The following is a 14,038-nucleotide window of genomic DNA, read 5'->3' as shown; positions in this document are numbered from 1 at the left end:
ATGCATAACAATAAACATTTTAAAATATGTAGATATACATGTGAATCAAATATGTCTAACCTAACATATGTGTGCCTTATAATGTGCTTCATAACGCCATGATATTTTCAGCATGGGACCCTAACCCTGGCAGTGACAGCATCCTGCTCTTCCCACTGAGCTACTATGATGACTAATACAGCATAGGACCTTGCATACAGTGATGTAGTGTACACACTGATGGAAACAATCATTTAGAATGATCTAGTAATTGGCCTTTAATGTGACAGTGTTCTATATTTGAAGAGAGTTCCACCTGTTGACAAATGTGACGTGAAATTGCCTGAAAGCAAAACGATGAAACAAAATTAATGATGGCACGTTTTATAGGGCAGTAGGTAATTCAACTCCTTGCATTGACAAAATGACATATGAGGCATGCATGCTGTGTATCTTTAAGATAAATTGATGGATATTTTTGGTTTGTTTGTTTTTGTTTAAAGGGACATCTTTGTAATAGAACTCCTCTGTTATTCATATATACAGCAGATATATATATATAATTGAAGAAATGTATATTATTTCAACATTACACTTCGACACTTCCTGTGAATGCTTTGCCAATGTCACGTACCTCCTCCCCAGCGCAGACATCTTGCCAGGTCGTTGCCTGTGCCAAGGGGAAGTACACACACAGGGGGGTTCCGGTCCAGGTTGGCCTTATCTGGAGCAGCAAGACAGACATCACGACAAAACAATTCCACGAGACTTGAGCATCGCATACCGTAAACAAAAACACAAATCCATTTTGCAGAACCGGTTGCTAAACTACTAAGTCAATATGAATGTCTAGTTGTTCTGTCTATTTCAAGAGACACATTTGGCCAGAAGGTTATTACCTCTCTTTGTTTTGATTGATAAAAATTGAGGCAATTTTTGAAAGGTCGAACAAGTAACAGGTCTTCAAGTCCAAATAGAACTCTGGCAGGTGATTTCTTTTTTCAAATGATGACTAATATGCTGTTTTCCAACTCACGTAATCATCCTATTTTACCTCCCCTGAATACGGAGCCTTGGATGCACGTAATGAAAGTGTTTATATATGAACCAAACATGTTTTACTATTTCGGCCAAAATAACTAGACTGCAGCCGAGCAAAACTAATGAAACAAATACAATTTCCCAAATGAAGAAGAAAAAGGAACTGCAATGTCATTCTTTTACTACAATGTGAAATTGGACTGAGAGGGAGATGATAAAATGAGTTTGTGATTTTGTCCACACATACACGCTATATATATATCCACTAGAGTTTCGGGGGGCTACGCCCCCCTCAACCCCAGCCGCGCACGGGGCCCAGCGTGGGTGCGTGTATATTGGGGTACCCAAATCGCCGGAGTAAAAGTGTCCAAAAGGAAAAAAAAAAAAAAAAAAAAAAAAAAAATTGGAAAAAATGTTAATAGTGATTGTTACTTTGGTGGTCCGCGGACCCCCTGGTGGTCCGCCGACCCCTGTGAGTGTTGGGACCCCCGGGGACACCCCTGGAACATGGCGGACCCCTTCGGCATTTTTTTTTTTTTCATGCACGGTTTGCTTGTTTCTGTCGCTTGTTTTTTAAAACCTGGCAGCAAACTTGGCAACCCGACTGACATCACTGACCTATCCTTGGTATTTGTACTTCCGGGTTGCATAATGATGACATCACTGTCGAGTCCTGTGGTGTCATGAACCTAGGCAGGTTTGTTTACCAGATTACCCTGGGCAGCGTGCTGTGCTGTAGCCGACTGGCCGTGGCTGTTTGTTTTTGTGTTTGGGATGAACATGGCACGTGAAGGACGGACATATTGTGATCGAGACATGAGTGAAGTGAAAGTAACGGCCTGGGTGGAACAAAGGAGGTACGTAAGAAGGGGGGGGGGGGTTGAAGCAAAGGAGCTGTGTGTGTGGTGTTGTGGAGGACATGGGCAGAGTGCAATGGCGGCCGCTCGTGTTGTTTCGGCGAAACCCGTCGCCGTGCGGTGTCGGTGGTGTGCACGGTAAACGGTACGAAGCTGCCTCCCCTTCCGTTTTGTCCGACATTTGGTGAGTAGAATTAATTATGTTGCGCGGTGGAAAAGGTGTAGTGAGCAATGAGATGTCCCCTACGCGACGCGTAAATTCAGCGCGGCCGCCGTGGCGAGTCAGTTGGCGACATGTGGTCTGGCGGTGCGTTGTTTATTCGATAACAGAGCTGTGGGGTGTCGCACCGAGGGTGCGGAAGTCGCTCGCCATTTATATAGTTAGATATATATTGTGTACGCACGCATGCACGCACACGCACACACACAGTATATAAGTGACTTTATATTGAAAGGAAATATGTGTGAGACTGATTTCAAAGCATTCATAACTTGTCTTAAAAGTATAATTAAATGTCCAGCAGATGATTGATTGATTGATTGAAAGACATTTCACAATTATACAGGGAAAAAAAAGGTAAATACATGTACACCCTAAGCCATGATGAAGCCATGTACACCTTTTCAGCAAATGTCAAGGATAACACAAAAAAGGCTTAATGTGATCCTTGGATGGAGGTGGGTAGAGATAGGACAGCAAGTCACAGGCAAATAACCAAATGTTCCAGCCCATACTATACATTCAAAAGCACTATAATACATTTAGTTTCACTACACACAATATATCAAATTTACATCTGACAAAAACACTCTAGTTTGTACCTGAAGTCTAGTTCATACCTACAGTTTAAGTCTAGTTTATAACTACAGTTTAAGTCTAGTTTATATGTACCTACAGTTTAAGTCTAGCCACTAGTATGCCAAACTCTGATCAAAAGGTGCAGGCTGGGGTGGAGGTGGCAGCTAAGCAGCAGTGAAGCAGGCAGCAAGACAAGCAGAGACCTACCTAGTGAATGCAAAGCCGTATTTAAAGGAACTTATTTTTCTCATTTTTTTATCCCACGATTGTGCAACCCCATTTTTCCACCCAGTGCCAATTGTCTAAGTAATCCTGGGCGCTACACTCCCTCTGCCAGCCTAGGGAGAGCCCAGAGCCGAGCTCATTCATGCCTCCTTCAATGCATGAGAGCTAACAAGCCTTCTTATCACCCGACAGGGGGGGAGTTTCCCTGGTTGGACATAGCGCGTGGAAGGAACACGTTATTCCAACCATTTCCTTTCCCCTCCATCAGGCGCCCCGGCTGACCAGGGGGAGGCAGTATAGAGACCAGGATTACTGCATGTTTTTGACAGGGTACCTACCCTTGGGGACACAGGGAGAACATGCAAACTCCACACAGAGAGGCCCTTTCACCTCCTTGTTAAGGCGTGAGCTCTGATTGGAGTATGAATGTGTGACGTAACGACCAGCAGAGCTGTGAATGGGGAATAGGAGGCTAGGCTGATGTTCACATCAGCTGACTGACAGCCGATTACAGCTGAGGCGTGCAAGACTTCCGTGTCCTGCATGAACTAACGCTATGCTTCATTTATACCTACATGAAATCTAGTTTGTACCTACACTATGAAGTCTAGTTTATACAGTATCTAGTTTGTACCTACAGTATGAAGTCTAGTTTGTACCTACAGTATGAAGTCTAGTTTGTACCTATGAAGTCCAGAATCCAGCCCACTGTTCCGTCCCCACCACAGGCCAGCACCCTGAAATCAGGAACATCTCTGAAGAAATTCAACCTATTGAGACAAAAAGTCAACACTTCAGCCCAACGCGACAACCTGGAATTACTCCTTATGTTGCAAGTATTAAGTGCCATGACAGTGATGATTATATCATTATTATTGTTAACCTTATGAATTATATGCCGTTATAATGATTTTCTATTGATCACCCATATAAGTACAACACATAATTGTCCTGTCCTCTATTCAGCCATCGCTACAGTGTACAGCTTCTCTACAAGCCCCCCTCTAATCTCACAAAATAACACATGTCGCACTGACAGTCATTCATTCAGTGAGCTAGCCTGCCTGTTCAACAGCTAATTGGATCATGACAGGCAATGTTCAGTCCAACTCTTCCGTTCCTTCACAATAACAAAGCCGTAACTGAATGAGCCAGCCTCCAAGTCTCGTATGACGGATAAATGATTCGCTCAATTACTCTCCAACTGGGACTGCAAACGATGTTAGACGCAAAACAGACGGCCGCAAACATGAAAGGCAACTTTGGGGATATTTAAATACCAAGAAACAAACACTTAATTTGGCATAATTATGTTAGCAAGGCAGCTAATTGACAGCAGTGTGTGCGGCTGCCTCGGCCGGCAGTGTCCAGTGGTGACCCGTCACCTTGCTAATGCACACTGTATTACGCACACTTGACAAAATATTAACAAGGTTACTGCCGTGCAGGGTCATCTGGAATGCTCTCAACCCAAGACCGGGTTCTTCTAAGTGCAGCATGTCCAAGTCTTTGCAATACAGGTGAGCCTTCCAGCCACATGCAGATACATGTAAAAGAAGCAATATGTCCGACAAGGTGAAAATAAAGGCCACCATGCCACTGTGTGCAGACTCAAAGTCTCATCGAGGCTTTGTTCCTGCACTTGCTGTTCATACTTGATGAGGCAAAAAGATTCTGTTTTAAACCATAATGAAAATCAAACAACATCACGGCACGGCAGAGAAGCAGCCACTTCACTTTTCAAACAGCGGTGGATGCCGATGCAAAAGTGAAGGAGTCTTATGCATGTAAATGATCCATCCACTTTCTTAATCACAAACGTGAACAGTTCTCAATAGAAAAACCCAGTGTTGCTCGCACCGATGCAACAAGATGCTGTTGTTAGTATGCGTGATCACACGTGGTAAGATAAGAATGTTATCCCTCTCTGTCTGTCAATCATCTGCACTCACATCCCTCCATCTACACACACGCATATGCATATTGACACAGCCGAAGGCTCCACCATGATATCTCCAATATTTGTTATGTGTGGTCCCACCTTAACTGTGTCTCTATTATGTGAGGGGATTGAGGGAAGGGACTAATTCTAAGACCACTCTTGCATGTGATCCCAGTCATTATGTGTGTGCAACCGCAGAATACATTAACGTGTTCGTCAACAACAGATCACTAGACAATGTGGTTCTCACTCTTTCAGTATGTGGTATAGGAAGCAGCTGTAAAGAGAGATTACCCCGGCATTGGTCCATTCTTGGCCAGGTTGTACACTTGTCTTGGGTTCAAAAGATACTGAAACTTTCTATAAATCCTGAAGAAGAGAGAATGCACAGGAGAAACAGAAGAAACAGGTTTAAGCCATCAGTGAAACACATCACGCTCATCCACACATATCTGTTGTGATAATAAACATAACCTCATACTGCACATAAGACATAACATGTTGTCTTAGTAACTCTGACACCAATTAATTTCCAGTCATGTATGATAGCAATCATCTACTAGTAAAGATCTATTCATACATTTATAACTTTTACCTGTGCACTTGATTCAAAATGTCATACACAAGGCCTTGGTTCATGGTGGTGTCACTTTCTGTCGTAGTAGCGCAGACAACCAACAAAATGTCCAATTACATTGTGACACGGCAGTGGACTGGGCAGCAGGATGGGACATATAGCGAAAGTCCCCTTGAGGAGAAGCCATTAGAAAGACTAATTCATTTTAATTTCAATTTCATTACATCAACTGGCTCAAGTCATATTTTGATCTCATAATTTAAACAAATGAGGCCTGGTGTAATAAGGAGTGAATGAATATGTTTCAGTAATAACCCAATTAGCCCTGGGTTAAAGAAGTAGGGGGGGTCTGTCTTTACGGCTAGTGCGAGCCAGACATGTGACAGCGCGGTGGGTGTCAGAAGGGGCGGCGGCCTGTCGTCAAGGTGGCCGGTGCATTAAGTAAATGTTATTGTGTTTTTATTTGACTAAGTAAGCCTCGAGCACTTGGCAGTCAGGGACCACGCTGCTATACTGCATGCTCTCTCTGTCCCAACAAAAAGTACCGTCAGACTTTAGAGGCCTCTGGAAGAGCATGGTGAGATTGTGCACTTACCTTTCTCCCTGCTTCCCTCCGCTCTTTGGATTGACAAACACCAGCAGAGGATGAGTGCCCTCTATTGTTGTGATCTGAATAGGAGACAGCAACACAAAGGCATAGCTATTTGAGACACTGAGAATTCGCCCGGAGAGGACATTTCCATCGTGACATATCCAAAAATATCATTAAAATTGCAGAGCACTTCCACAACTGTTGCTAATCCATTACAACCAGCAACATTTTATAGGAAATGTCTCTCTCACATAAAGAATCAGGCCATCTATCTGTCATGTGACAGAGGCCTTCCCAGTAGCTACAACAGTAGGACGACGGTGAGAGAAGAGCTGGAAGCGGGACCCACAACACGCAGTGTAAACAAGCTCTAACCCGGCAGACCTGTTTGAACTGTTCTCCCTGTCGTAGAGTGCAACCACTCGCCTTGCTTCAGCTGTGTGTTTTCTGGTGCACTCCCTGACACAGATGAAGCGCTTAACTCCCCCTGTCTGCTACCCCAGCAGGCCAAGGGTGAATTAATGAGCTCCCTGTCCAGTCAGGAATGATCCATTACTTCCTGTAATTATAAATGATAATCCTGATTATTACACTGGTTAGCCGGCGAGCGGCAGAGATGGATGTGACTGGGATGTGATTCATTGTGTTTCTCTCGCAGCCACGTACAGACGAGCTGTCGCCACAGAGGGCGGCGGGTTTCCATCGCCGGTGTGCTGTGCTGACAGATATTAGTAATGATCCGACTGAACTGGACTTTGTTGTATGTACACGCTGAAGACAAACAAGGGCTGTAGTGTTAAACCCTGAGGCCAGCTGTAATAGGTACGTAAGTGTGCAATGATTGCACAGGTATGTCAGCCATTTGTGACATTAATCTCCACATTGTGTAACCATTTATACAGTTTGAAAGCTGACTGTCACCTGCAGCCCTTGACCATCCACTGTGACTGAGTTGGCCCTCTGCATCTTCCCTCGGCTCGACTGGCTGGATTTGGAGTCTTTCCTCAATGTTGACTGACGTTCCTGGGGTCAAAGGGCAAACGGTATCTTGAAGTGCAGTGTGAATAAAATACTGATGGATTATTTTGGAAATTGTATGGAGACAAAACTCAGGTCAGAAAGGGTACTGCTGTAGTGGTAACATGAAGAGAATGAAAAGTTGTGGAAGTGGGCCCTAAAATATGAGAGGTACACAGCAGAAATATTTTGGCCCCATTTTTACATTCACAAAATTGGGGATTTTACTCTGCAGAGAAATGTAAAAAAAAAATATATATATATATTTAAAAAATGTAAATACAGATAGAATACAGACAGGTTAAGCACTTGAGCCCCAGCATCCGTATCCTGGAGGGAACACTAGCCAAAAATAGCAGATCTACAAGCTCACAGCGTGTTGCTGTGAAGAGGTTTGGTGTAGAAGCGGTCCAAGTACAGAGCGGAACAGATCGAGGTCCAGTTTACTAAGTCTAGAGGGTTTGAGTGGTTAACTTATGTTAGGAATGATAGCAGAGGTGTGAGGTGAACTCACCAGAACGACGGGACAGATCGTGTTGGGGGGTAGGATGTGATCTTTCAGGGGTCCACAGTCACACTCAGGCTTCACATGGGAGGCACACTTATTATGGAGCTGAAGAGGTGACAAAAGTTATTAACAGCCAACTCTCATCAATAACACTGTGTTCCGACTGTACACTTTCAGGTACATTCACAGGAATTATTTGCATTACGTCATGACGACGCAATAAGTGTATTTTACTTTTCCTGCTGACTGCAAACAAGTGTTTCTTGGGTGTAAATTGGTGGAATGACTTGAGAGGTGCAAAAAAAGAAAAAAAAACAGAAACCAGAAACAACAAGGAACAGTAGGGGAAATAATGAGGAGGTGGCTGCTTCTCCCTAGGTGGCATCATACCGTGATTTGGCACCAGACACAGTGCAGCCCAGTCAGGCCCTGGTAACACTTAATAGTTTTGTGACACTTGTCACACCTGGTGGGGCAGTTCCCCTCCACCCAGAAATGGTGCATCACCTGCAGAGACAGGGAGACCATCATCATGGAGAGAAAGCAAACGGGTAAAAAGAGGTTAAAGGAGAAGCATCTAGCATAGGCACAAAAATAAAGACAACTGCAAGACAGACAGAAAGAAAGAAAGAAAGAAAGAAAGAAAGAAAGAAAGAAAGAAAGAAAGACAGAAAGAAAGAAAGAAAGAAACTGTTTGTGTATTGTGCACATCTTTATGGCAGGATTATCCTGTAATTAGCAATGCTTAGTAGCAGCTCAAGTTGTTTTAATTCCATTAGATGAAGAGAAGCCCTTAGTTAAAGCTGCATGGAGCACTGCTGTTCTAAGCGTGCCGATTGGTAAACACTCCAATTGCCACACCTCTGTGTTTTTCTTCGACTTGACATAGGTTTTGATGCAAGATGGCGGTGCGCGAGCCACACAACGCTCGTGGACTGTGTACTTGCAGACTGTGGAAAAGAAGAAAGTTCACAGTGAGCATAAGGAAAGGACAAGCCTCAAGTATGCGTAGTTACTATTCCAATCTAATGTTTTTTGATTGACTGAATATTTTATTAGCCAAAAATGTAAAACAGCACAGTTACATTTAAAATACTTTGTCTAAAAGGTCCGTTCAAAAAGGTCCTTGCGGTCTTGTATGTATGCTTTACACATACTACAAGTGGCACTCATGTAGTGATAACATTACAGGAGCTGTAAACTTTAGCTTGCAGAATGAAGCCTAGTAATTAACAATGTTGGTCCATTTTGCTCTTACGTCATACTCAGGGGGTGGGGGTGGGGGGGGGGGGGATATTTTCCACACCCCGAGTGTGGCCGTCATGTGAATGACTGACTGGTGACAGTGGCATTATACGGCACAGTTGGCCCATAGTGGCAGCTCTAAACGGTTACTCACAAGAACAGCAGAGTCCCTGCTTCCCCAAGCCGATCAGCATGTTAAGACACAGGTTACAGTAGGCTGGCTTGTTGAAGTGCTTCAATCTCCATACATGCTGTCCATCGTCTTTCACATTCTGGAGGGAGAATGACTGAAGGTTTGACTAATTGATTTAATAATTCACTAATTTCTTCATTCACATATTAAGTCATTTTGGATAACTTGCAATTGTAACTTGCTTATTTAATCTTCCTTTTCTGCCGACTGATTGGTTAGAGCAACAAAAACATAATATAAAACATGATTGAAATAAATCAAAAATTGTGAAAAAGTTGTCACTTTACTTTTATATATACGATACATACATACATACATACATACATACATACATACATACATACATACATACATACATACAGTAAAGAACACAACCTAAATAAAAGGTTCTATCATCTACTCTATAGTGAGTGTAACCAACAATACTCAGGAGACCACCAGCGCTAGACGGAGGATGATTAGATGGCTCCATCTAGTGGATAATATAATAGCAGTGGTAGCGTTTGATCAGTCTGTGAACTAGATACAATACGAAAATGGATGTCTAAGACGTCAACATAAAACTGACAATGTGTTTCATATGATTAATACTTTGTTCTAAGTTGTTAATAGTTGCTACATTCACAAGGATGATCCTGAGCACACGTTTTCAACTTACTTCACACTCAGTTGCAATTTCACACATTCATACCTTGTACAACCTACTACTGTAAGTGCTAAGAGCTTATGGGCAGTAGCTGAGTAGAAGAGAGGGTGTTATCCATTCATTTCCCCTCACATATTTCATGTCAGGCTGGGGATTCAATCCAATAAGCAACCATGGAATTGGTGGCCAACCCACCTCTCTAACCTTTTTTGGCTAACACTGACCAGTGGTGGAAAGTAACTATGGACACTTACTCAAGTACTGCACTCAGTAAAGTTTTGTGGTACTTTTACTTCACTTGAGTATTTCCATTTTCTACTCCATTACAATTATTTGACAGCTTTAGCTACAAGTTATTTTGCAGATTTAGATTATTACATTAACCACTTAAGCCCTATTGTATATACTTTGGCTATTCGAAAATAGACGATCTACAAGCTCACAATGCATAGCGATGTGACGCGTTATAGATCTGCTATTTTTGATACCAATACTTTTGTACTGTAATTCAAGTACATGTTTTAATACAGGCCTTTTACTTGTAACTTGAGCATTTCTAAATTGTGATATAGATATTCTACTTGAGTAAAAAGTCAGAGTACTTCTTCCAACACTGCCACTCATCCACAATATGCAATCTATTAGGTAAGGTGACTCGAATGTGGGGAATTCAGTTGACACTACACTTCATTTCAGCATTGTTCAATACATCCACTAGAGGGCCCTCTCTCCAGAGGCCACAGGGTAAACAAGGCGTTGGAGCTTTACATCACAAATCTTGTATGGGGTCCTTTGCACAAAATACTTTCATATTGATGTCCGCGGCCAAATAACATATCAATTTGGGTGTCATTGGCACACAAAAGTTTGAGAAGCACTGTCCTAGAGTCTGGGACACCTAGACAGATCGTCCATGAGATTTCCAGCATGGCCTCGAGGAAGACACTGTGGTTTATTACTTTGATATGCCCAAGTTGCCCAAGGCTTTTTAATTTACTTCCCTACTCTGTGTGAGTTTGTCTGAAGTTAGGCTTTATTGCCTTTTCAAGACTATAGACTTTTTTTTTTTACAGAATGTTTTTTTAGCTGCATAATCAAATCTTAACCATTAAGATAGACAGCAATTCCTTCTCTGAACATTTAGCTTGGCCTTTAGGTTGCACATCATCGTACAAAAGTTAAAGCAAATGTAGAGAGCAAAACAACAAAAACAAATTGAATGGATGGGACAGAGTATCTCATCCCAACTGTCAAGGACCACCCAATAGGATGTGCTGCCCTATGAGCTTGTAGATCAGTTTTTTTTTATCATGAAAAATTGTCAAATCTTTGATTATATATTATATCTTCTAAATCCTAACAGTTGTTTTGGGGAAAAAATATCAGTGTTGATGTTGCTATATCAGTGGTTCTCAAACTTTTTCATGTCAAGGACCACCCAAAATGATATGCATTTGTCCGCGGACCACCCCATCTCAAAATATTTAGTTTCAGAGACCCCAAGAACCAAACATTTGAGTAAAAAATGTATACATATTCAAAGATTTGCACACATGTTCACGAATCTTTTTCAAAAGTAGCAGATCTACAAGCTCATAGCGCGGCACTCTATGCCACGCTATGAGCTTGTATATCTGCTATTTTTGAATAGCCAAATAAATCTTAAAATGACACAGATGCGTTCCCGGATTGGATGGGTTAACTCAGGGGTCTTCAACCTTTTCAGGCCAAGGACCCCCTAGCTGAGAGAGAGATAAAGCAGGGACCCCCTACTCTATATTGTATAAAATTGTGTTTCAGATTTTTTTTACTTAGTCTGCTCTTTTTTCCCTCTACACCTAAAGCTGCGAGGCGTTGAGAGCTTGTAGATCTGCTATTTTTGGCTAAAGTTCTCCTCAGAAAAAGGGGATGCTAGGGTTCAAGTGGTTACGGTAAAAGAAAGAAATGTCACACAAAGATTTGGCGGACCCCCTGTAGTTGCTCTGAGGACCCCCTAGGGGTCCCGGACCCCCTGTTGAAGACCCCTGGGTTAACTAATAACCTTGGTGGGACAATCTTGCACGACAAAGTATAAATTAGGCTCAACTCACCGTCTCCAGACCCAGTAGTACCAGTAGTGGGATGGTGGTCATGCCACCCTGAATCCACTCCTCTAGGGACACCGTACCATCATGGTCATAGTCAATCTCGTGCATCATTTCCTGGAGGATCTACAGCAGGTCATGATGGGAAGGGAAACGGATGAAACCGAGGCATTGGTAATATGCATGCAATGTATGAAGTTTCTTGACTCAATAGTGAACTGTCACACCTCAGATTATTCACCAGCAGTTTGAATAGACTGCACAACAAAAACATCAACAATAGTTCTGACTACAAGATAAAATGTAAATTAGGCATCTTTTAACACCTACACCCACTCTTCTCCCATTAGAAATACACAAGATTAAGAGGCGAGGTACACCCAGTAGTACTGCTGTGCTGTCTATTGTGATGACAGGCACATGACTCTCACTCTATTCACACCATGCTGCTGCTCCTACTATTCTTTTACTAACACTGCTACAACTATTTATTTTCTATTTTGATGGATTGATTGCTTTTATTGCTCTTTCTTGGCGCCCAGCCCATATGGTCTCACAGAACACTGTCCACAATCACCTTTATCAAACAAAAGAGCAAAGTAGGCATCACATACCTGTCCTGAATACAGCTATGTACAGTATGTATGCAGTATACACAGGTAAAAAATATATATATACAGTATACAAATTACAGCCTTAACTGACTGTGTGCAAAAACGTTAAACCATTAACACCAACTCAAATGACAACAGCTCTAACAAAAATCGAGTCAATCTGTAAACAATGAGCATTTCTTCAAATCCTATCCTCTGCTGCATACATATTGTCCCATGTACATTTTTATGTCTGATACTACAAGGTTCCCACTAGTTTCCTGGTCATCACATTCTCGTGCCAATTTGTCAAATCCGGGCGCTTGGTCAAGTACGACAGGCTTCACTTTCCGATGCCGTGAGTGCCCTCGTGTCTCTAAGATGGTGGCGATGCCCCCATGTACTTATTTATATAAAGATTCCACAGTGTCATATTTAAATGCCCACAACATAGATAATTATGTATGTATAATTATGAGAGTTTCATTGTAATGTTTCTGTTAAGAGCAGTGGATATTAAACTTATATTTTCAAAGTCGTGGGCTGGTGAAGACATCTGTGTTTGTCCAGCTAGGGACGCTGTTCAGGTAGTTGATGGTGTGTTAGAGATGGGAGGAGGAGAAGGAGAGAGGGAGATGCGGTGCTGGTACCAGCTAGGGGTGCTGTTCAAGTAGCAGGAAGTTGATGTGTGTAGAGACAGGAGAAAAAGAGTGCAGAAATGTTTTGACTGGACTGTATCGGCAAAGATGGTTGATATAGAAAGATAGACCATCCCAATCGGAGCCACTAGAGGCGAAATGGTACACACATCCTACAAATGGTCTCCTAAGTGGGCGACGACAGATCTCGCGAACGTCCTATGTTAACTGGAGAGTGTGTTGCTGTGATAGAGAAAGGTCGATAATAAAGTAGATTTTCTCCTGATTTGTCTCTCTGAAAAGAAATTAGAAAGAAAGAAAATACTCTTGGAAAGATTGTGCGGCTTGTGACTATTGGGTCCAATATATTTAGTTCAGTGACCATGGGGCTAAAGAATGGTTCAGAGGCTGTGTTCACGTTCACTCTTCCATTGGATATAATAGACTCCAAACTGCTCCCGGTCTTCTAAAAAGGCGGCCACCTACTTAACGCAGATACGGGAAGTACACTGGAGATGGCATGTCTTTTTTTTTAATTGTCTTAGGTATCGGCTCTGTTCACTGTAGTCCCAGGTTTCCAGAAGCTTTCATACCTGTTTCCTGTTCTGGGTCATTTTCCTGCCATAAACATAATAAGTTCCAGAGCTACAGTAAGTCATTGACGTAAAGGGGGGAAAGGGAACATCTCCCTGCGGTGTTGAAACAAGCTTGTTGTGAACTCATTGATCTGCACAGGTGCAATACATGCTCCAGAATTTACTCATTTACTAATTTACCAAATATTTTGCAAGTCTGGAGTTCAAAATACTAGATTATATCTTAGTGCTCAGTAGGCTAAACCCTCTGAATTTAGAGCGACTCGAGCAAATCTTATTTGGAGTATTTTGGGATAGGTTTGATTATTGACTTGCATTATTTGTATTTATTATATTATGTTGTTACTGTTATTATAATTCATTATTATTAAAATTGTTATATCATTTATTTTATCACTTAAGAAAAATGTTGTTCTTTCTTACCGGCTTCAGCTCTGTTACGTCCCATTCCAGGTATTCAGCCACATGCATCATCTGAGAGATGATGTGCTCCAGCTCCTGTGGTG

The 14,038-nt window shown here is 42.1% G+C and overlaps 1 protein-coding gene across 2 annotated transcripts in view; it reads right to left on the bottom strand.

Annotated features, from left to right (window-relative positions):
* Positions 1-14,038, bottom strand: part of dgkb (diacylglycerol kinase, beta) — a gene marked incomplete at both ends in the record, with an annotated part of 72,780 nt that overhangs the window by 41,135 nt on the left and 17,607 nt on the right. For both annotated transcript variants that reach the window (XM_084052860.1, XM_084052861.1), the window contains 11 exons: positions 614-703; positions 3,586-3,671; positions 5,138-5,212; positions 6,016-6,089; positions 6,934-7,035; positions 7,544-7,642; positions 7,928-8,044; positions 8,399-8,487; positions 8,937-9,054; positions 11,712-11,831; positions 13,956-14,030. In XM_084052860.1, coding sequence (XP_083908986.1) covers positions 614-703; positions 3,586-3,671; positions 5,138-5,212; positions 6,016-6,089; positions 6,934-7,035; positions 7,544-7,642; positions 7,928-8,044; positions 8,399-8,487; positions 8,937-9,054; positions 11,712-11,831; positions 13,956-14,030 — 1,045 coding nt within the window. The remainder of the gene's footprint in view (positions 1-613; positions 704-3,585; positions 3,672-5,137; positions 5,213-6,015; positions 6,090-6,933; positions 7,036-7,543; positions 7,643-7,927; positions 8,045-8,398; positions 8,488-8,936; positions 9,055-11,711; positions 11,832-13,955; positions 14,031-14,038) is intronic.

This window comes from Gymnoscopelus microlampas (assembly GCF_963454915.1).
Source record: "Gymnoscopelus microlampas genome assembly, chromosome: 3".
In the NCBI taxonomy this organism is placed as follows: Eukaryota; Metazoa; Chordata; class Actinopteri; order Myctophiformes; family Myctophidae; genus Gymnoscopelus; species Gymnoscopelus microlampas.
Note: the sequence above shows the minus strand (reverse complement) of the source record. Positions and strands in the feature narration are given on the sequence as shown.